Source organism: Myotis yumanensis, unplaced genomic scaffold (assembly GCF_028538775.1).
Source record: "Myotis yumanensis isolate MYYU_CA2020_CCGP unplaced genomic scaffold, mMyoYum1.0.hap1 SCAF_15, whole genome shotgun sequence".
In the NCBI taxonomy this organism is placed as follows: Eukaryota; Metazoa; Chordata; class Mammalia; order Chiroptera; family Vespertilionidae; genus Myotis; species Myotis yumanensis.
This window is the reverse complement of record NW_027223766.1, coordinates 50,689,864-50,713,908: the sequence shown is the minus strand read 5'-3', so window position 1 is coordinate 50,713,908 and position 24,045 is coordinate 50,689,864. Positions and strand designations below refer to the sequence as shown.

At 53.6% G+C, this 24,045-nt stretch overlaps 1 protein-coding gene across 1 annotated transcript in view; it reads right to left on the bottom strand.

Moving 5' to 3' along the window:
- The window catches only part of TG (thyroglobulin), a 155,020-nt gene that overhangs the window by 83,091 nt on the left and 47,884 nt on the right, over positions 1-24,045 (bottom strand). Inside the window, exons 28-35 of the mRNA XM_070392365.1 lie at positions 22,798-22,863; positions 20,800-20,880; positions 18,439-18,576; positions 17,276-17,452; positions 15,761-15,872; positions 13,656-13,735; positions 12,393-12,536; positions 8,888-8,950 (exon numbers count right to left, since the gene is read on the bottom strand). Of these exons, the coding sequence (XP_070248466.1) occupies positions 8,888-8,950; positions 12,393-12,536; positions 13,656-13,735; positions 15,761-15,872; positions 17,276-17,452; positions 18,439-18,576; positions 20,800-20,880; positions 22,798-22,863 (861 nt within the window). The remainder of the gene's footprint in view (positions 1-8,887; positions 8,951-12,392; positions 12,537-13,655; positions 13,736-15,760; positions 15,873-17,275; positions 17,453-18,438; positions 18,577-20,799; positions 20,881-22,797; positions 22,864-24,045) is intronic.

Below are 24,045 nucleotides of genomic sequence, written 5' to 3'. Positions count from 1 at the left end.
TCAACAGTTAAAATTAGTAAAATCCATAAAAATAAAGGAAATCTGCCTCGGCTGATGGATTGCCTTCAGGGATGGTTTCATTCATCTCCAGCTGCACAGACTGACTGGAAAGGCCCTAGGCAGGTAACCTGCCTGAATTACCTCCCGCAATGCTCGCCCCATGGTTTGACTGCCCTCTCTCAGCTCTGAGATCCCCCTGGTTTACCCACTTGTTAAAATGTCAACACTCTTGGGGGGAAATGTCCTACTTAAAAACAAAACAAAAGTGAGGCCCTACATTGGCATATTTTGTTATTCGATCTTTCTCCCTTAAATTTGACTGAGAAAATCCTTGATGTGCGAGGTACAAGAACCAGCTGCCTGGGGAGGAAGTTTTCAAGGGAAATCCTGTTTTCTCCACCCCTGCGATCTCACCAGGGGCTAAGACGCAATCATCAGCCAACAGTCCTCGGATGCCTCCGGGCACACTGCACAGTCCCCCGGGTGTAGTGGTGCCACTGCTGCACGGCACTCAGGGGGCGACCTGTGCAAGCGACCCTGAGAGCCGGGGTGCCGACCTGATCCAGCTACCCCAACAGTGCCACCCTCGCCAGGCCTCCGGGGTGGCCATTTGTACACAAACTGTCTATGTCAAGCTTGACAACGACCTCTTTGAAACAGACACCATCATCTCCATTGCACAGGGGAGGCAACTGGGACTCAGGAAGATCCCTTAAACGGTCGAGGTTACGTACCTAACAAGAGGCGAAGGAAGGGTTCCCACAGCCAACGGGGTTTGCAACACTCCACCGCCACCGCTCATCAACCTATTTATTCCTCTCCTGCTTCACTCTTTCAACAAACACTCATGCACATTATTAGCTTTCAATGCTAACCTAAAGTAAATATGAATATGTTTTTTAAAAACAATTATAAATGTAATATTGAGCACCTACTGTATACCAGACACTTTGCTATGTGTTAGGATTAAGCTGTGAATTACAAAACATCTGCCCTTGGGAACATCGAGTCTAGCAGACAAGCAAGCAAGAGAAATTCATTCATTCATTCATTCATTCATTCAATCACTCATATTTCCCAAGTACTGACCAGGTACCAGTCACATTTCTAGGTGCTAAAATACAGCAGTGAGCCCAGCTGGTGTGGCTCAGTGGTTGAGCGTCTACCCAGGAGCCAAGAGGTCGCCAGTTCAATTCCTGTCAGGGCACATGCCTGGGTTGTGGGCTCCATCCCCAGTAGGGAGCCATGCAGGGGGCAGCCAATTGATGACTTCCTCTCTCATCAATGTTTCTCTCTCTCTCTCCCTTCCTCTCTTTCTAAAAATATATTAAATAATAATAAATAAATAAATAAATAAATAAATAAATAAAACAGAGGAGTGAGCATGACAGAGAAAGACCCTGCCTGTGCGGCTCACGTTCTAGAGGAGGAACAGACAAATGGGTGAGAAGTAATGGAGGGAGAAACTCTCACAGCCATAAGCTGTGACAGTAAAGTGGGTGAAGAAGGAGAGAGCGTCGAGGGCGCTGCTCTGCTCGGGTGGTGGGAGGCCTGTCCGGGGAGGGGACACTAGCTCAGAGCAGGGAGGAGCGAGCCCTGAGGAGATGTATTAGGAGGAAGCTCCGGGGGGGCGGGCGTCCTGCCCGCTCCGTTCACTGCCACAGCCCCGTGTGCCTGGCACCGAGTAAGTGCTCACTAAACACTTGCTGAATGAATGGAGGGGATGACAGCCTCAGCAGAGAAGCCGGAGCTGCATTCCAAACCCGGCACCTCCGCAGCTGGCGGAGACTCCCTCCCGCGTCCCCGGGGAGTGTGAGCCTCCAGCTGGGCGCCAGCCTCTCGCGTTTCCCATCCCCCGTGCTCCTGGGATCTGCCTTGCTGTCACCCCAGCCCGTCTGCCAGCTGTGCCTCTCTCCTCCTCAGCCTGGGTCTCAGGGAAGCAGAGAGAGGTCTGGGAGCGGCCACCGTGGGGGGTGACAGCGCACCTGGGCTGGCACAGGGCAGCCGCACAGTTCAGTCACCCCATCCCACCCTCCCAGGTGCCCCAGGTGACATAGAGCGTCCCTGCCATGCAAACGGCGGTGCCCCTCCGGGCCCCTCTTAAAATATGGAAAGCATTTAGCGCAGTGACTGACATAGTCACGCAGCACACGGGAATTTTTTATTTTTTTAAATCCTCACTCAAGGATATTTTTCCATTGATTTTTTTTAATAGAGAGAGAGAGAGTAGAAGAGAGAGGGAAAGACAGAGAGAAACATCTATATGAGAGAAGCACATGGATTGTTTGCCTCCTGCACATGCCCTGACCAGGGCCCAGGGAGGAGCTTGCAACCAAGGTACACACCCTTGGCCTAATCGAATCTGGGACCCTTTGGTCCTCAGGCCAATGCTCTATCCACTGAGCCAAATCGGCTAGGGCAAGTGGTCGGCAAACTGCGGCTTGGCAAACCTCGGCTCGCGAGCCACATGTGGCTCTTTGGCCCCTTGACTATGGCTCTTCCACAAAATACCAACTTCTGCACATGGGCCACGAAGTTTCAACTGCATTGTATGTGCGTTCCCACACGTGGTATTTTGTGGAAGAGCCACAGTCCAGGGGCCAAAGAGCCGCATGTGGCTTGCGAGCCGCGGTTTGCCGACCACAGGGCTAGGGCACTGAGGACTTTTTTAAGTGTGTAATTTTATAGCTCTGCCACTATAAATTTAGGAGAGACCCTTTCTCTGGAAAAACATGGGTTTGGCCTTGGAATTATTGCTGACTTTTCTTCAACACTCACTCTTTCCCAGGTTCTGTGCTGAACGCTGTGTTTTATTTACGCCTCAACACCAGCCTACGGACTGACAGTTCTTCATTTCCACCGTCCTCCCCTCTTACAGAAGCAAAGGGAGGCACTGAGGCCCAGAAGCTGGCCCGGAGCACTTGGGGGCTGAGTGATGGACCGGGTTGGAAGTCAGTGCACTGACTTGGAAGCTCACCACGGGACCAGGAGGCCCCTGCTTCCCTCGATTAGACGGTGCGCAAGCTCCCTGCCAGCTCTGACACATTTTAGGATCACACGACTCCGTCTCTGGCTTTAATGGAAAACATTTGCTGGAAAGATCAACTGAATTCCATCTACCTACGGGCGCCGCGAACCTAAAGGATGGAGGCAACGCACACAAAGAGGGCTCTGCCTGCCTTCGTGGCCCTGGAGGCCATCGGGCAGCCGCCTCCACTCCTGTCCACCCAGTTCAGGCTTTGTTGCTGTCACTGGGCTCCAGGCTGAGGTTGTGGGCGGCACTGGAAAGCCAACCAGGACAGACTTTCAAAGGCCTCTTTCTTAGCATTCCCTGTGCCCTCTAGGCCACAGCCTCAGGCACAGCTCTCTCTGCTGGTAGCAACCTGTGCTGCACCTGCCTCTCAAGGGCACTCAAGGTCAAGGGCTGGAGCATTTTGAAGTTCCTTGAGTGAAATGAACTTAGAATACAGAATGCATTTTTTTCTTTCTTTTCTTTCTTTCTTTCTTTTTTTTTCTTCTTTTTTTTTTTTTTTTTTTTTTTTGTTAATCCTTACTCGAGGATATTTTCCCATTGATTTTTTAGAGAGAGTGGAAGGGAGGAGGAGAGACAGAGAGAAAGAAACATCGATGTGAGAGAGACACCAATTGGTGGCCTCCCACACATGCCTCGACCAGGGTCAGGGATTGAGCCAGAAACCAAGGTCCGTGCCCTTGACCAGAATCGAACCCAGGACCCTTCAGTGTGTGGGTGGTTGCTCTATCCACTGAGCAACACCACCAGGGCAGAACAAATTTCTAAAGACTAGTTTTCTGTGTTTTCCTCTGGCTTGCGATCCAACTGTTCGATTTGCTCCGTCGGGCCTCTGAGACGGAGCGTGAAAAGCACAGGGGAGGTGTCCCGGGGATAAGCCCTTGGAAGACCCCCTGCCTGGGCGGGAGGGAGACGGAGGCAGTGCCCACCCCCAGGCGGCTCAGTGCCCGCGAGGCAGCCCACGACACCCAGAGCGCCCTCTCGAGGGGTGGCTGTGGGTCTTTTAAACCTCAATGCATGTTTTTCTCATCAGAAAAAATAAAAATTTTACTATTTTGAATCTTTTAAAAAAATGTGCAATTTTCCCTGAAAAGAGTAAAAGGATACTCTATACACAGATGCCATCACTGACCTCATTTTCTCAAAATCCAGCTTGTCCATCCACCAGGGCATCCCCTTCTCAGCCCCAGGGAAGAGCTTTCGAATAGTTGTAAAGCTCACTGGGCAGCTGCTTACAGCCCTTGGAGGACGTGTGGTACCCCACACACGTGATCGTCAGGCCCAGCCCCCATCCAGCCTCCCTCCTGCCCCGTGGTCCTGAGCCACTGTCTCCTCCTGCATGTGCCACACCAATGCATGCCCTGGGCTTCCATTCATGCCCCCCCTCTGCCCAGAACACCCCCCTGTCCCCTCGTGGCCATCTGGCAAATGCACGCTAGTCCGGATGTCGCAGCGTGGCATGATGTGGCCGTGGTCCCTCCCTGCCTGCCGTGGTGAATCCAGGGGGGCCTCCCTCTACCCCACGACAGCCTGCGAGTCGCTCATGGCGGTGTAAGTGGCTCAGCTCCCTGAATCCTACCTTCCTGTGCCTCTCTCCTGACCTGTGGGCTCCTATCTTTGCCGTCAAAGCCTCCAACCCCAGCGCAGCGCGTCTCCTGGGATATAAGTGAGGATTTAGGAGCTTATCCCAGTGTGGCTGGTGTGTGCACATTCACTGACCTGGACTCAATCGAAGTGAAAGATGACCTCTTCGGCCTTAATACTTTTCCATTCTCGCCCGCCCGGGAGCTTGCTGTCACTCTCCTGCTCACTCACCCACCCCAAGAGATCTCGCCGAGCTCAAGTTCCAAACGCAGGGCTTTTCTGCTGCACATCTTCTGCCTCGTCCCGCTACAGCCCTGTGTCTGCCACCAAACTCCCAACCCCGATGTCATGCCCCAGGGCCCGCACAGACAAGCCACTGTCCCCTGAAACGTGTCCACTGGACAAACTCCTGCCGCCGGCAACCCAGCCGAGGGGCTGGGAGCCTCCTCTGGAGCAACCCAGGTAAGTGCTCGGAGTCATTTCTGGCGTGTGGTGTGTACCCAGGTGGGTGGTCCCTCCCCCTCCACGCCATCCCCCCGGCCATCAGAGCCTCAGGCCCCGTTCACGCTAGACCTGGAAGGAGCGGCTGATACACTGGCTCCTACAAGAAACAGGCCCAGAGACTAGGCCTCCAGACAAGGCCAGGACTGGACTGTCCACCTCGCTCACCCTTTCCAGAAGCTCAAACCAAGGAGTCTTAGTAACTCGGAGGGGCCAGAACGACACATGGGTTCAAAGCCCAGCGTGGCCATGCAGCCTGGCCGAGCCTCCGTTTCCTTATCTGAGAAGCGGTTCTTACTACCATCAAACTGTCTTATGGGCGGGAACTGATTTTTGAAATGGTTGGTATGCAACAAATATTTCCTCTGCTCCCTGAATAGAAACTGTATAGGGATGAGCATCCTACATATGCATAGTGCACACACACACACACACACACACTCATGCCCATATCCTAAGGCATAATTATGCCCTCCCTCTGATTCGAATCAAAGGCACACACTCAGATGCCCAGTTCCAAGTTGGAAATGAAGCACAGATGGGACGCCAGCTCCATCTCTCTCCTGCCTGCAGATCACACTTGTCAGAGGCGCCTTTTAAAAGACTGTGCCCGCCCGTTCTGCCTCGGAAACAGCTACTCAGAGCCACAGATTGTGGGTGTGAAGGGAGACGGGCTACACTCCATCTTCCCTTTTTCTTTTCTTGGTAACTCACATCTCAGCAATACAAATGTTTAGCAAAATCCAGGGTAGAGGCTCGTACAGTCACTCCCAGATATTCACGCTGTGATGGATTCGTGCCTAACAGTTTGCATCCGGCAATTAGATATTGAAGCCCTCTTCACCTCTAATTTTAATAAGTAATATTTTTAAGTGATTCCAAGAATGTGGGGGGGGGGGGGGTCCGGGGGCGGGGGGGGGGAGGGGAGAAACACTAGGAAGAACTACCTGGAACTACTTTGGCAATATAAATCTAGACTCGAAAAAATCTAAAGTTTTCAAACACAATCATTTCACGTTGGAGGAAATGATCTGGTTGTTGGCAAAAGCTCCCTGTACGGAGGTTTTCGTTGTAGTATTCTCATAACGAGCCATAACAACCAAATGTCCAAAACAGGGGGGAGCCGGTGAACGGCAGGGGGTCCACCTGGTGGGGTAACAGGACAGCTGTCACTGATAACGCCGTCCTGTCCTCACCCGCTTTTCATTACCAGGTTGGGAGCATCATGACAGTAGGACACAGATGGATGGATGAATGAATGAATGAATATACTCGTGCACGCGTGATTTACAGAGATAGACAGGGTGGGCAAAAGTAGGTTTCCAGTGGTGAGTATGCAAAACACAGTTTATTCTTGTATTATTATTTATTAATTATTCTACCATTTTCCATATAAACAACTGTAAACCTACTTTGGCCCCACCCTGTATAACAATCTGGAAATGTACACATAATGCAATATTAGGTGAAAACAAAAAAAGTCACACTGTGGAGAGTCCCAACGCCTTCCGACCACACAGAAAGCCTGGGAGCCTGGAGACACACTGACGCGGAGTCACCTCCTCACCGAGACCGCCCTGCGCCCTGTCTGCGCGGTTCCAGCCTCCCCTGAGCCATAGTATTAAGTGAGGACCCGTCTCCTGACGTTTCTGTGAGGAGCAACTGTTTAGCACGGTGCTGAGGACAACATGCAGTTTTCATTAGAGGTTGAAAGATTCCGAAAAAATAGTACGTTATTGCTTTTCATTAAACGCTGCACATACCTCTTCTCTCCCTCCACAAACCCCTAAAAATGGAGTAATGAATGGAAAATCTAAACCCACAAAGCTAACAAAGGGAGACCATGGAAATGAGCAAACAACAGCGAAGGGGTTTCAACACATGTTGAGATGAAGAAAAGGAGAGAAGGCGTGCTGACGGATACGGCAGCGAGGAGCAACTAACTCTCCAGGTACTGAGGGGGGTGGGGTATGGACATGACCGTGTCCTCCACAGACCCCCTTGGATTTCCTCCACGGACCCCCTGGGCAGCCCAGGAGGCAGCGGGGCCTTGGAAGGCAGGGGTGGCATCTGGGGGTGACAGAGGACGGCCAGCTCAGGCCCCACCCAGGTGGTTGGTGATACCAGGAGTTTGTATTACACCCTGAGGCTCCCAGGAAACCTCATTCACATGGCAGTCACGGTCAAATACACTTGTTTCAGCCCCAAGTCTCGATATGACTAGGCTTTGAGAATGAAGGAGGCAAATCAGAAAAAGGTGACAAAAAAGAGCCCTGAGGCCTCGTTTATCAAGGCCTGGACTCAGCAGCTACTTCCCAAACCGAAACATCACGGCACAACAAGAGTCGCTTGTCGTTTAGAAATGTAGAGGCCAGAGTGAGAGAAAACAGCTAAACACGGTGAAGGTGGTGGCCTCCCTCGGGCAGTGCCAATGGCAAGTGGGTAGAGGTGAGACGGGGAACACATTGACTTAAAATAAACAACCACCTGGGGTCTCTTAGATTATTTCCAATGTCCGTGTCTTACCTTGATAAAACTCAAACTCAATTCTGACCACCGTCTGGCTGGGACGTGTGTTTGGTCTTGAGTATGTCCTCCCTTCCCTGAGCCCACCCCTGCCATCCCTGGCTGGGCAGCAGTGATGCCCACCTCCCAGTGCCTCAGGAACCGGAAGCCACACTGTGCTCAGACCCTGGCATTCTCTATGAAATGTGCAGGAAAGTCCTAGCTGGTGTGGCTCAGTGGATAGAGCGTCAGCCTGCAGATTGAAGGGTCCCGGGTTCAATCCCGGTCAAGGGCACATGCCCGGGTTGTGGGCTCGATCCCCAATGGGGGGCATGCAGGAGGCAGCTGATCCATGATTCTCTCTTCTCATTGATGTTTCTATCTCTCCCCCCCCCCCTTCCTCTCTGAAATCAATAAAAAATACATTTAAAAAAATTTTCTAAATAAAATGTGCAGGGAAAACAATGACCTCCAAAGTTAGCAATTTCCACGGAGAGGAGGAACCTGACATCATGGGACCATTTATATTTTCGGCCACAGACTTGACCGTAAGTGGCCGCCTCCTACGGGAGCTATATTCTGCCTCTCCGCCAGGCGGTAATGACAGGCGTCTAGAGCCCCTCAGACGTCAGGTCACAGGGCAGGAATGAACTCTCGGGGGCTCCCAGAGCCTCTCATTTCCTGACCATGGGACACAGGGAAGGGACCTGCAGGAGGCCCACGCTGGCCCGCCCCCTCCCACCGCACCCCGTCCAGAGCAGTCCCTCCCCCCGCTTCCTGCCGCCTTGGACCCAGGTGGCCTCAGTCTGGGCTGCTCCTGGGCTCCGGGCCGGTGCCCGCCTTAGATGCCACAGTGCCACCCAGCGTGCTGATGGCTGTGAGCCCGAACTCCTCTGCACGAATGCGGAGCTAGCTGAGTTCTCTCGCTTTTTGGCTACAAGTGCCACCACGGTTGGCATCGCCCCAGGACTCCACAGGCCTAGCCTTTCGTTAATGAGGCGAAACGAGCCTCAGAGAACAGGGCTTGAGTCCCCTCTGTTCCAGTTAGCTGTGGTATTTGGACCAAGTCATGTCATCTCTGTGAGTCAGTTTTCTCATCTGTGAAATGGGCGGGCCTCTGTCCTGCCTCTGCACGTGTGTGATGGTTAGGAGCTGGAATGGATGGGTGTGAGAGGGTCTGGCGAGCGGCAGGCTATGGACAAAAGGAAGCAGGAAGAGGAGGAAGAGGAGGGGGCCCGACATCAGAGACATTGACAAGGAGCTCACCTTTCTCCGGGAGGGAAGGCAGAGCCACCGAAGGGCAGAAGCCGGGAGCACCATTTTGAGCGACTGCAAAGGAGAAGAAGGCAGCTGTTAGCTCTTCCTCCCCTCGGGGTCCCTGAGCTCCGAGGGCATTACTGGAGGGACAATTGGGTGGCAGCAAAATTGGGCTTGGCAGGCAGAGAGCATGTGCGACTCCCAGCACCACCTGCATCAGTCAGGAGGGCTCGGGGAGGCCGAAGGGACCACCACCTCTCAGGGGCAGGAGACACCAGAGGGTCGCCTCTCCCGTGCGCCCTGTGCCCCTGCAGCGGCGCCTGAGATCCCAGGACAGGCCGACCCTGCTGCCCTGGGACACACTTTGAGGACCGCTGACTGAGGCTCCGCCACCCATATTCTGTGCGCTCTTCAGACAACACTCAGATGCTGCCAACCGGCCGCCGTGCCCGGCCGCTACACCCGCTGGCCAGCTGGCACCCTGCTCGTCCGTGTAGATGTCTGTCCCCCTGGGAGAAAGCGGCTCAGAGCAAAGACCCTGAGCATCGGCACCGTCTTCAGAGAGCAATCTGACCCTCTGAAGGGCGCTGAAATGACACATGGAGAATTTATATGCATGTGTGCATCACCCGCGGACACAGACAAGAGTGGAGTGAAGGCCTGGAGAGGGGGTGGGAGCGGAATCAGGAGGGGGGGGTAATGGAGGAGGGAACGGAGACATCTGTCATACTCTCAACAATAAAGATAAATTTAAAGAAATAGAAATGTCCTGCCTCGGACCTGGTAACTGTGCTCTTGAAAATTGACTTGCAATTCAAAGTACGCTTGGTTTGCAAATGAACATCCAGGCCACATGGATGAAATGCTGGAAACGACATAACCCATGAGGACACCATGAGGCTCCCATCAGCAGGAACTGGTCTCCTAGCTCTGCTGCTGCTGTTACTCTTTCTGCCCACCATCCGCGTTTCACAAGAGGGTGCTGGCCACCCTCCAGGGGGGTGGTGGGTGGGGGAGGTGAGGGCTCCTTCACTGCACAGGAACAGCTGGGCTGTGAGGGTTCTCAGCTTCCCTGGGACCCTGCAACCCTGAAACCGTCAACACCCTCTGTCCCTGGGAGGACTGGCACTGCCCTCGGGACCCTCCTACTGTGCCCCTCACTGTGGGGCCCTCCTACTGTGCCCCTCACTGTGGGGCCCCCCTACTGTGCCCCTCACTGTGGGACCCTCCTACTGTGCCCCTCACTGTGGGACCCTCCTACTGTGCCCCTCACTGTGGGACCCTCCTACTGTGCCCCTCACTGTGGGACCCTCCTACTGTGCCCCTCACTGTGGGACCCTCCTACTGTGCCCCTCACTGTGGGACCCCCCTACTGTGCCCCTCACTGTGGGGCCCCCCTACTGTGCCCCTCACTGTGGGACCCCCCTACTGTGCCCCTCACTGTGGGGCCCCCCTACTGTGCCCCTCACTGTGGGACCCTCCTACTGTGCCCCTCACTGTGGGACCCCCCTACTGTGCCCCTCACTGTGGGACCCCCCTACTGTGCCCCTCACTGTGTAACCCTGAGCCATCCGTTTGGCTAACTCACATTTGTTAAACAAATGACTGCTAACCTTTCTGCTTCTTCCCAACTCTGCCTTCCAGGACATCATGTTGGTACTTGAAACTGGCCACGGTGAGAGTATTTACACCACGGCAAATGGCAACGGCTGGAAACCAGGGCTTCCCTCCATCTTCTCTGCTTGTAAAATATTTGCCAGCACAGCACTGAATGGGGGGCGAGGCGGGGGGGTAACAACAGGTGCTACCTCGTGGGGTTGTTTGGGGCTAAATAAGATGCTTTCTGCAAAATGTTTGCCTAGGGCAGTGATGGCGAACCTTTTGAGCTCGGCGTGTCAGCATTTTGAAAAACCCTAACTTAACTCTGGTGCCATGTCACATATAGAAATTTTTTGATCTTTGCAACCATAGTAAAACAAAGACTTATATTTTTGATATTTATTTTCTATATTTAAATGCCATTTAACAAAGAAAAATCAACCAAAAAAATGAGTTCACGTGTCACCTCTGACACGCGTGTCATAGGTTCGCCATCACTGGCTAGTGCCTGGAGCCAACGCTGTGCTTGGTGAGTGCTTTGCTGGGATGTGAATGATCGTGAAGAACAGCTTGTACAGGAACTACCTCCATGCGGCAGCTCCTACGTGGGGCGCACAGACCTCGCTAGAAGAGCCGGTCACGCCCTCTCCGGGTGATGCTCCCACATCTGGAATTGCTTCAGGGCCCACCCGCATTTGCTCGGCAGAAGGAGAGACACTGTGGAGCTCCCACTGTTTTTCTAGAAGCCACATCTGACTTTGTAACCAACCAATGACCCTGCCCCACTCGCAGGCCTCACACAGCTGGAGAGGGTGGTCGGCCCCGGTTTCTTCAAAGAGCAGAGGGTACCCAGGCCGCAGGGCCCGTCCCCTTCCAGGAACTCCGAGTCTCTGGGGCACTGTTTGACCACAGAGCTGCCTCATGCCCCTGCCCTCCCACCTAGATGTTAAGAATACTTCCTCTCTGGGTCCCACTGCCAGGAAGGGGCTGCAAGCAGCCTCATTTGCATTCACAGTGGCTCATCTGGGCTCTGGGTTCTCAGCTAAGCCATGTGGAACTTCTGTGCACTGTGTCAGCAAAGCCAGAAAGCACAGCCCGCAGGCGCTGGCCCCTCCCGGAGCTCCCTGCTGCAGGCGTGGGCCTCCCTCCTGGAGTCTGCCCGGCTCAGCGTCCACCTCTGTCCTGTGGACACAGCTCAGGGACCGAGGTTGTATAGCCTTTGCCCATGAGGAGCTCTCTGAGGCCCAGAACATTGCTGAACAAATGAAACCACGGCTTAAACACCTTTGTACCCAGCTGGTCCCTGAGCAATATAAGGACGGAAAAGGACACTTCCCAGCACGTGGTGGGATGCGGAGATGGGAAGGGGTGTGGGAGGAGAGATGTGGGGTTACATTTTCCTAATTGACATGAGGAGAAAGCCAAGGGAACCTGGTGGAGGGCACACCTGTTGTCTTCCTCTGTCCAGTAACAGCGCCTTAACTGTCCTCTGAGGAACCTCCTCCCTGCCAGTGCATACAGCCTCCCTGGCCTGTCACTCAGGCTGCCCCGCCCCCGTGGGCGGGCTCACAGCCCAAGATGGGACAAACTCTCCCTTGAATCTAAAGCTTGAGTGCAGCCACCAAAGCCTCTGGAGGAGAATAAGGATGACAGTGACACACAGGAGGCTGCTCATTCATTCCTCCTCAACACACACATGCTGCTGAGACTGAGTGGGTCACCCTTCCTCTGAGTCTATGAACAGCCTCCCCCAAATATTCCTTTTCTGCGTAATTTAAATAGAATCTGCTTCTGTTGTTTGCGCACAATGAATCCTGACTAATCTACTTCCAGGCCCGAGGACATCATCCTAATATACGGTTGGAAACCAGTCAACTGAAGATGCTCACGTAGCAGTTCGGAGCCAATTACTCACCAGGCTTCTGGTACCATCCGAAGGGATAGGTGCGGACCTCGGTGTCCTGAGAGCCACAGTCCAAAATGCGCCAGGTTCCTCCACTTTCCTCACTGCAGGTCTGAAGTCCCAAGCTGTTCAGAGTTAGGCATGTCACCTCTCCTCCTGGAGCAAAAAATAACCAGGACCAGGAATGCTATGAATTTCCCTCTTAGGACTGCTATGGCTGTGTTCTCATTTTCATTTCTTTCAAGGTATCTTTGGATTTCTTGAAACCTATATAATTGTATGACCAATGTCATCCCAATAAATTCAATTAAAAAAGAGAAAAATAATAAAGTTTAAAATAATAATAACCAGGACCAGGAAAATAATCAAGACAGAAGTTTCTAAACTAAAAGAGGGGAATTCTGCAAACTCATCCTTTAGTAGATATTTGGGGTTCACAGCTATAGTCTAGGTGTGACCTTAGCCACTGATGAAAAACCTGGTACCTTACTGTCTCTGGTCCCAGAGCACAGGAATAAAGGCAGCTAACGCTCATGGGGCACCCATCATGTGCCCAGGGCTGTGCTGGGGATGTCTGCACCATATCACCTGGCCCTCCCACAGCCCTGTGAAGAGAGAGCATTTGTATCCCATTTACAGGGGAGGGAACTGAGGCTCAGAGATTAAGTGATTTTTCCAGGGTCACACCACTAGCAAGTACTCAAGTTGTTTTTGTTTTTTTTTTAAATATATTTTATTGATTTTTTACAGAGAGGAAGGGAGAGAGATAGAGAGTTAGAAACATCGATGAGAGAGAACCATCGATCAGCTGCCTCCTGCACATCTCCTACCGGGAATGTGCCCGCAACCCAGGTACATGCCCTTGACCGGAATCGAACCTGGGACCTTTCAATCTGCAGGCCGACGCTCTATCCACTGAGCCAAACCAGTTTCGGCAAGTACTCAAGTTTTAAACACAGATCATATGACTGGATCCAAAGTTCGCCCCACAAAGCTGCCAGACCTGAGTCTTGGAAGATGAGAAGATGCTTAGTGAGTGTCCGGCCGGGTAGACGTGCCAAGTGAAGCTGACCAGGTGCTAGGCCAGGAGCCACGTCCCAGCTGTCCCCTTCATGAGCTGCCGCCCCTCTGCAAGCCCCACCTCCCATCTGGGGACAGGCTCGCTCCTCCCTCCCACCACGAGGAGATGCTGAGGATTCGATAAGATCGTAGATGTGATGCGTGTCCCAGGCTGCAGAGGCCTGTGCGCAGGTGAGGGGGCGTTATCACTATTACCTGTTAACTGGGAAATGTTTAGAAAGCCGAAGCCGGAGCAACACGGGTCCACGTCGCACAGTCGTTCACACTCGAAGAACCTGGTGTAAGAAGAGAAAGAGCAGGCCCGAAGGATGTCACGGGTGGTCCGGGGCCTACTGGGGACAGTGCGTTCCTGCTTCTGGGGGCCTGCTTTCCTTATGACTTCCTAAATTGGGGTGCTCTGGCCAATATGCATGAATGGATTCCTAACTTTGAGGTATTTTCTGAAAACACTCTACTCTTTTCTCAGGAATACTGGATTGCCATCCTGCATTCACCCACTCATTCATTCAGTGGACATAAATTCTGTGCTTATAATGTGCCAGGCTCTAAGCCAAGCTAGCCCAGAATCCTCAAACCCTTTCAGCGTTGGGTTCTAGGAAAGGGAAGAGATGGTAGGGAAGGTGTCTCCAGAAATGGGGGATGGGGGATGGGGGATGGGATGGGGGAAATGGGGGATGGGAGGAGGGCTTACAGTTGGAGTGACCCAATCAGGTGCCTGTTGAAGTGGCAAAGAGCAGTGCCCCTCCCCTTACCCACTCTACCACAGGCTAATCTCCCTCCAGGACACACCTCTGTTGGCTGAGCCAGGACCTACTCTGCTTGATTACTCAGTGTGGCTCCTGGACCCCACCCTCCAGTGCTACCAGAAGAACTTAGTGGCTCCAAACCACTGCTCTGGGCTCAGTTTGGAGTTCCCTCTGCCCGACCATCTGTCCCAATTCAGGTCGCTCATTCCTGATTCCTGAGCGCTCCCTCTACCCAAGTTCCTTTCCAGTGCGGGGACCCTGCCTCATTCGTGGCACTCTCCTTCCCTGCCCAGAAGCCATGACTCCGAGTCGCATCCTGGTGAGAGAAGCTTCCATCTCTTGGGCAACTTCTCTGATGCTGGCGGTCTCTCTGTCCTGATATTCCCTCTCCAGAGCCCTGCCCACCGGCCCACCGGCCCACCCACCATTTCTCCAGCCTGGATCATGTGTTTTCCCACCAACACACCCTCCTCAAGTCCCTCAGCCCTTCCCTACACCAGGGGCAGGCTGATCCCGGGTTCCCGCCCTCCTTCTCTGCCCCCTCCCATCAGCACGGGTAGTGTGCTCAGCCCCATCTCCAGACAGACTACATCCTATCACCTTTTTAAAATATATATATATTTTATTGATTTTTTACAGAGAGGAAGGGAGAGGGATAGAGAGTTAGAAACATCGATGAGAGAGAAGCATCGATCAGCTGCATCCTGCACACCCCTTACTGGGGATGTGCCCGCAACCAAGGTACATGCCCTTGACTGGAATCGAACCTGGGACCTTTCAGTCTGCAGTCCGATGCTCTATCCACTGAGCCAAACCAGCCAGGTCTATCCTATCACCTTTTTATCTCCATTCTCCAAAGCAGATCTTAAATGCCAGCAACACCGTTTTACAAACTAACAACGCTTCCCAGCTCAACAGTTCACAGGAAAATGCCCTGATTCTAAAGCACAAAAGCACTTAGAGGGGAAGCTTATTCAAAATCCCGATTTTTGAACCCCACCCCCGGAAATGCTGGCTCAGTAGGCCCAGGGAATGTGGGTGGTGAAAAGCCTTCCTGCTGATTCTGATGGGTCAGAACCAGAGGCTGAGCCTAGAGAAGCATCGTCTTCAACAGCCAACTCACAATAACAGCAAAAAGCATTTCTAAAAAAACGAAACAAATAAACCAAAAGTCCATACACGCCTGTGGTCCTGTTAGAAATTCTATTTGCTCTCCAGATTCTGAACAGAGCACAGTGAGGCTTTGTGATCAAGTTAATTACAGCATCTGTGTGATCATTGTCATTCATTGATAAGACCTGGCTCCTGTCCTTTTGCATTTCCTGTTGCATCAGCTGACGGGAGGTCCAGGCTACATTTCGTGTTTGTCATCTACTGTAGCCCTGGTCCTTAGACATGGTGACTTTCTTATTACCTTTATCAACCTCTGCCTTGAGCTTCACGTTTTTATTCTGCGTGAACCTTTAACCTATAGATATCCCCTTCTTTCGGATGCAGATACAGGTGCCTTAGAATAACTATCCCAGCGGGATGGGGCGGGGTGACGTAGCTTACCCGTTGGAGATGGACTTGTCGGACATGGGCACTTTGCTTCTAATGGAAATCCCGGTCAGCGTTTGGAATGGCAGGCGGGTGTAAAAGTTCGTCACTGTCTCTTTCAGAACAACTGCGCGGGGAAGGAAACAATGACATCAGGTAGGGAGAGATCTGCCGGGTCCGCAAAAGTATGAGGATGAAGGTGCACAGAGCAGACTGGCTGCTTCCAGTGGAAAAGGGTGTGACTCCCACCCCGATGGCAATAACACTCTCACAAAGGCCACGAGGCGGGGACAGGGGACATAGCGACGCCATCCTGGAAGCTGCCACACACACAGGCAGAGCACAACACCAAGTGAGTAGACCTCAAAGCATGTAGGACTTTTCTGAGGGAAGAAGCAAGAAGTCACTCCGTCCACCTGCCGGAATCCCAAAGGGTTTGAGGGCGGCACCAGTGGCCGGGGGTGGGCGAAAGCGGGATGGGCATGGAATCTCTTCGGGAAGCAATTAGTCTCCTGCTCCTGCCCGCCTCTGCTCTCTGCCCTCTTCCCAGCACAGGACGGTGGGAGCCTCATTTTCTAAAGAGGACAAAGGAGCGAGGGTCTTGGGTGCCCCAGGGAGAGTGATGGTGGGAGCAGCACCGGAGACCGGAGGAGTCTTTCTGGTCAATGCACGTGGTGAATACCGAGACTTCCTCCCAACCTTATGTGGGATCCAAACCAACAGCACCAGGCTTCATGCCCCGGGCCAGGTACGCTAAGGTTCCTCTATGGGCAGGACCTAAAAATCATGACATGAGGGACCCCCAAAGGGTGGCCCCACCAGATGACCCTCCAGGCGAATCTCAGGTCTACAAGCTCCCCTCTCACTGAGAACTTCCTGATCAACTTTGGGGCCCTTCTCTCACATTGAGTGGAAAACCAAGGCCATCAGCTATCTGAGAAAGGCCTCCAGCAAAGATGAAAGAACAGTCAATAAAAGATAACGTCTTTGGAGAAACCGAGACTGTGCTGAGTAAAAAAAATTTTCCCCCCAAAAATAGTGTCACCTAGTGGGCATGCCTCAGTGCTTGAGTGTTGACCTATGAACCAGGAGGTCATGGTTGAGTCCCAGTCAGGGCGCATGTCTGGGTTGCAGGCTTGATCCCCAGTGGGGAGCGTGCAGGAGGCAGCCGATCAATTATTCTCTCCATTGATGTTTCTATCTCTCCCTTCCCTTTCTCTCTCTGAAATTAGTTTTTTTAAATGTAAAGAAATATTTTTTAAAATAGTGTCATTAGTGCCCTAGAAAGAAAAATCAACTCCTATCTTGCCAGAGCCACTGTGGGTGGGTTTCTGTAACATGCAGACTGGTGGGATTCTAACTGCTCCGTGTATCAGCAGTAGCTTCTCTGAGGCCGGCATTCCAGGGCAGAATTGTTCTCTACAGCCGACTGGGTGCCTTTGTGAATGGCGTCACCTCTCCGTAAGCAGCACGGATAAGTACTTCCGCCCACGGGAAACGCCGTCTCCGCCCATCCCACCGAGCGCTCACCTTTCCTCCGGAACAGGGCGCTCGGCCTGCGAGGCAGGATCAGCCTGCAGCCCGTGGGACGCGGCTCCAGGACATCCTCACACACCTGGGCCTCTGGGTAGAGGGTGCAGGTGAAGTACGAGGGCGCACTGTCTCTTATCTCGGCCAGCTGACAGAACAAGGGCTCCTGGGCACAGCCTGCAGCAAGGGAACAGCGGGCTCAGTGCTTAGGAGGCCTCAGGGACCGTGACCTCGGCAGGATCTTCTGAGAAGACAGGCCTCCGAGGGGGTCTTTCCAGGCAGGCACATGCCCAGGACAGTCAGGGCTGTCCAGTCGGGAAGACCCAAGAAAAACACCGGGTTCTGATAGCTGGGGAGAGGGTCGTGCACAAAACAGGGGGTCCATGTGGCTCCGAATAAAGGCAGAGTCTAATAGGGTGAGGGGTGCGCAGTCCAGGAGGAGAGAGAGTAAAACTCCACCGGATCTACACAGCCCAGCTCGGAGACCGCCAGGACCTTCAGTCCAGAGGCCACTGGACGGTCAAACCTTATGAGCTCCGTGGATGATCTCCCGCTGCTGTTCCCATGTTACACTTTGCCCCTGGTCTACGTGAGCTCTCTGATGGGCATATTTGTGTGTGTTTTTCTCATCCCCAAGGTCAAATACAAGGCCCAGAACATAGGTTATGCCTGTGGGTGATGGATAGATGAAAGGATGGATGGAAGGAAGGGAGGATGGAAAGATGGATGGGTGGATGGATGAATGGATGGAAGGAAGGAAGAATGGATAGATGGATGGATGGATGGATGGGAGGAAGGATGGATGAGTGGATGAATGGATGGATGGATAGATGGATGGATGGATAGATGGATGGATGGATGGATGGGAGGATGGATAGATGGATGAGTGGATGAATGGATGGATGGATAGATGGATGGATGGATGGATGGATGGATGGATGGATGGATGGATAATGGGTTTGGGAGCAGAGTAGAAATTGACTACAGTGTGAGCATCTTGAAGATGGGAGTTATATCCTTTCTTCGCATCAACCACGGTGCTAAGGTTGCAGTGACCTGGGAGTTTGTCGCTGAGTTTGACCTTCTCTGTTTCTCCGGTTGTTAACCTGTGATGCCTGGCCACGGGGTCAGGAGGTGGGAGGATGGGGTCTAAGGATACTTACGGGAAAGGCACCACAGGTTTGCCTGCTGAGGTGAGAACAGGTGTTTGAACAGCCAGTGCTGCCGGCTGGGCAGGGACTGATTCCCACTGACAACGACCTGGGTAAGGTCCACAGGGGAGAAGAGCTGTGATGTCATATCTGGAAGAGAAGGAAGGGATCAACTTCTTTTCCCTTATCTTCTCTCTCTCTCTCTCTCTCTCTCTCTCTCACACACACACACACACACACACACACACACACACACACACATTTTCAGGGTATGTGAGGCCAGAGCAGCTCTGAGGTCCGTAGGACTGGGAGTCTGGTCAGGCGAGAAGGGTTCAGAAGGTCCCAGAAAGCCCTAAAATTATGCGGCTGCAAAGATCTTAGAATCTTGATTGGAAGAAACCTTGGGAGCCTTCTGGTTCAACTTTCCCCCAAGGCGGGACTTTCCCCGGCTATTTCTGGCCGCTGCCCCTGCAGCCGGGGTCCCCCATTTGTGCCGACCACAGCAGCCCGCCCCATCCTTAGGCAGCTGTGGCATCCAAGCTGACTCCGTAACTTTGAGGTGCTGATGCCCCTGCTGTCTTCCGAAGCCCCGGGGAAGTCCCCTCTTTCTCCCACAGGCGGCCGTCATGTGAGGCCAGCTGTCAGCTATGCTCAGCCCAAACCTGGGAATTCCAGCTTCTCCGTCCCCCCATCTCTCCTTGTGTCTTCAGACCTTGCAATCCCCCGCTGAAGGCTCCTCCTGGGCACCCCACTTCCTGAGAACAGAAGCCCAAGCTTTCTCCTTGTCCAGGCTCTACCTGCATCTTGAGCTGCACCTCCGGGTGCCTGAACTCACCCAGGGAAGCATGCAGACACTGGTCCTCGCTCACCACCATGCTGCTGGCTGCACCCGGCCACGGCTGCCCCCGCCTGCATGTAGACCCTGCTTCCTCCCCTACCTGCTCCTCCCCTTGCTTCAGGGACCCACACTGTCCCCTCCTGCTCTGATGCCGGTGGCTCTATAAACAGGTTCTCCAGGGCTGAGGGACCCCATATCCAGACCCAGGAGTGGGGGCCATATCTGCACCTCATGAGGGTCTGACTTTGCATGAAGTAGGTGATGGAGATGAGCCAGGGCACGTTTACAATGTCCCTTAGCCCGCGGCTCTGACCTAAGGGCACTGCATCCCACAGACACCCCCACTTTGCCTTGGGGCTTCCTTACCAGCAACAATCTCTCAAGGGGGATAAAAGGTTTATGGGGGTCTGCCAAGGCCGGAAGTCTAGTGCCGGCAGACGCCCAGGGCCACCTGGCCATCCTCCACTCTGGGACCCCAGCCCTGTGAGGTGCTGCATCTCATGTTAGTGTCTCAGGGCCGGTTTGTATGTCCTCCCCACTGCACCGGGCCTGGCACAGGTAGGAGCACAGACTGGGAAGAAGGAAGGAAAGCAAGACAGGGGGCCCAAAAGCACCGGAAGGCACACCCCAAGTTCCTTCACCCTCGCGCTGTCCTCCAGGCCTCTGCACGAGCTGCTCTCTGACCTGGAACATGGTCTCCCAGGTGGCCCAGAACTGTCTGGCAGACCCTGCCAGGCTGCTCGGAGGTCCTGACTCCTGCAGGCCGCCTAGTGCCCTCCCTCCCCTGCACTCCCACTTCCCCTGTCCCCACCGCAGCCCTGGTCACACTGCCATGCGGTGGCTGGCACATGAGACTCTTGGTCCAGTGATGGCGAACCTATGACATGGGTGTCAGAGGTGACACGCGAACTCATTTTTTTGGTTGATTTTTCTTTGTTAAATGGCATTTAAATATAGAAAATAAATATCAAAAATATAAGTCTTTGTTTTACTATGGTTGCAAATATCAAAAAATTTCTATATGTGACATGGCACCAGAGTTAAGTTAGGGTTTTTCAAAATGCTGACACGCCGAGCTCAAAAGGTTCGCCATCACGGTTTTGTCTGTGCACAGCCCATGTGGCCCAGCACATGCGCTCAGCCAGAGTGAGCGCTATGGAGGTAGGGCTTGTGGCAACGTCAGTGTGAATGATTTTGTGGCACTTGAGAAGGTTCTGTAAAATCCACCATCATACTCGGAGCCAGGGCCATGCCTATGAGCCACAGAGCTATCACGTGACTCCAAGAAGAAGGACCCCTTTCCACACCCACCAGGAGGGGATCTGCTTCCCCTATCCCCCAAGACCTGGGAGGGATTCCAAGTAATAGACAAAGCTCTGCTGGTTCTCCCATCTCAGCTGGGCTAGAAGCTCAGAGGGAGTCCCGGCTGCAGAACGGAGCCACGTGAATGGTCCACTCATCGCTTCCCCTTCCCATCCCCATCTTGTCTCCACAGCCAGACACCCACGTTGATCGAAAGGGTTTGGGGTTGGTACCTGCTTCTGGTGGAGGTGCTGACATTGGTCCCATGTCCCTTCTACAGCCCGTGGACTCGGACCGAGACCCCATGTCAGAATCTAGGAGGAGAAAAGGAATCGTTGTTCTAATGTTGGAGGTGGGAGGAGGCCAACAAGGCGGCCAAGTGAGAGGTCATCATGGTCTGCAGCCCGGTGCCCAACACATGACCTGGGGTAATTCCGGGGAGCAGGTCTGCACTCTTTGGCCTTCAGTGGAATGTCAGCCAACCGCTCAGAAGCAGAACTATGACTGTACTTGCTGTTGAAATTAGTAACATTTATAAACCCTTCCAGGTTGATGAAACCTGTTCATAAATATTGACCTTTACAATCCCTGTGAAGGTAACGAGTAAGATTTCCATTTCACTCGAGGAAACGGAGACTCCGAGCAATGAAATAACTTAGCCCGTGTGGGTGACGAGTGCATCAACGCAGAGTCAAGAAATCAAATGCCCAAGCTGGGACCAGGTCACCTGTGACAGCAGAGTGAGCGCGGGGAGGATGGGGTGCTGGGCAGTTAGGGGCGCTCCTGGTTAGTGTGGGAAATAGCCCAGGGAGACGCCATCTCTTAATTTTCTACCAGCTAATTCCTCCTTTATCGGAACTTCCTGAGAACTGGGAGGCACTGAACTTGGGACCAGTGTCTGGGTCCCACTCCAGGACTCCTGTGGACATTTCACTCAACTGCTCTAAGTCTCGTTTTTCTTGTCTGGAAAAATGAACAAAAATGTCCCCCCTCCCCCCACCTGTGTATTAACCTTATAGGCAAGGCTAAATGAGAGAGGGAGTGTATGACCTCATCATACCATTTTAAAATGAAGAAGATGATGATGATGGGTACTTTTTTTCCTCTTCCTTCCCCCCTCTTCCTCTTCCTCCTCCTTCCTTCTCCTGCTCTTTCCCCATCCATCACCACCACCACCACCACCACCTACATGAATCAGCATTTATCATGAGCTGGGCACGGTTCTGAGCCCTTTACATGTATTGTCTTGCCAATGCCCACACCACTCTACGGGGCAAGTACTATTTCTATTGCTGCATTACCCACGGGGGGTCTGGGCTGGAGGGGATAATTGATGTGTTCAAGGTCACACAGGCGGTAAGTAATGGAAGCAGAATTCATCCCCAGCCACTCCAGGCCCACATTCTGCCTCTTTCACACCATTTCACAAGCACAGGAAGAGGTCGCCAGCTCTCTCTCTCTCTCTCAGGGACTAGAGATCAGGAGGGAGGGATTGTGGGGAGAGGAGGGAAGAGATTCAGGGTCCGGGATCTTCTCTTCATGCCTCTTACCAGCTCCTGTAGCCATGACAGGCAACGGTCCACTTCTTGCCTGCTCCCTCCTGAGACTGGGCGGCCTCATAGGTCAAGGCTGTGCCCCGCCCATCTCTCCCATCCCATAGTCCTCAGATGGATCCCACGTGCCCTCACAGTCCCTGCTCTGAGTAGGCACTCGGCCAACGTTCAGGAAACTCAAAGGAGGCCAGACACACAGGAAGGCGATGCCGAACCTGCAGGTATGTGAGCCTCCTCATTCCCTGCACCCTGCTCTGTGCATCCACCGTGGCAGGAGTCCATGCACCACCCCCGGGGGCCTTATCCCTTCCCCTGCCCTCAGGGAGCGAGGCACCCGTGGCCAAGTCCCCCGGGAGAAACTCCACCCTCCTCCCCATAGTTGGCCTTGCCGTCAGAGCTCCCATCCCAGGAACAAGGGCGCCTGTGGCCAGCGCACTTGGTCTCACGGAAGCCAGTCCTTCCTCCCTCCCTCCTTTCTTGGGTTAAACTCTTGCCCTTTTTCTTTCAGACTTTGGTGTCTTATCTGATGAGAGTTGAAGCCCTTCTAGTCCACACAGAGCACTGGAAAGAACATCTCTGCCGTCTCCCCCGGGAGAGCAGTGTGCCCCGGGAGTGAGGGCCAGGGCCGGGCAGGTTCCCGCCACCAGTGTCCTGCCCACCCTCCAGCGCGGAGCTTACCTTTCCAGAGATAGACCTGCTGGAAACTGGTCAGGGGGCCCTGAGTCCCTTCCAGGGGCTTCAGGCCTGCAAAAGGAAGATGGTTATTTCTATGAGCTGGAGTGGGCTTGCTCTCACGGGGGACCACTGGACCACACTGCCTCGCTTCCCCCACACTGGCCTCTCCCGCCACACAGGTGCACCCCTAAAAGCTTCTTGGAGTCTCTTCCAGCCTTTGGATCCCCAAACCAGAGCTGTCAGGCCCCTGGTCTCCTGTTCAGGGCACACCGCCGCCCCCCCCCCCCCCAATCGAGCCCACACCCCAGGCCTGAACCCTGACTGGGAATCAAACTGGTGACTTCCTGGTTCATGGGTCGATGCTCAACCACTGAGTCACACTGGCCGGGCTACTCATTGCTTAAGCATCCCAGTCTGCAGCACCGTATGGATTTGCACAGCACTAACCAAGCTCCCCTCTCTTTAAGCTCACACTTGACCGGGACTGTCTGGCTCCTTGAATGCACTAGAGCTTCCTGAGGTTGGGAGCTGGGTCTGACTCCTTCTTTTATCCCCCACCGCCACCATCCCTGTGGAGAACTAGTGTTCAGTACACAGATGCCGGCGAGGAGGGACGAATGAGGACAACGAGGCCGTCAATGACACTCAGAGCCACTGAGTAAACGCAGGGCCCAAGTCCATCCACCACCAAATTCGTTTCCTGAATGAAGACCTTCCGTCCATGCCCCACACCTCCCTGGTTTGATGTCACTGATCGTGAGAGGGCACCTAGGACCCACGCAACCATCATCCCATGCCCCCTGCTGAGCAATACTTCAGGTGGACGGCTTTGCCTGTCCAGACATCCTTGCATTCTTTCCACGACGGCTGGGTTAGGACGTCCCTGTCCCACAGACAGGCCTGCCGACTCTGAGTCATCAGCACTGGCTCCGTAGTCGGGGCTGCAGGCTCCCGGATATGTTTAGGGCTTTGGGGTTTGGCATGGAGCCTGGCTCCTGAGGGTTGATGGGGGCTGCGTGGTCCTAATTGCCCTCTGTGGAGGTCACGTGCTGCATCTGGGTGGCTATGGAATCCACAGTCCCGAGCTGGGCAGGACTCCAGGCCAGACTCCCCAGGGGTCAACGTGCACCTTTCCCCGGCTGCCTTCTCCTCCCTGCAGCACTTCCCCAGGTCTCTCTTGTATTTCTTGACCTTCCCAGATCAGCCTTGTCCTGAGTCCACTTAGTGCTAAGCACACGGTGGCACGCCATC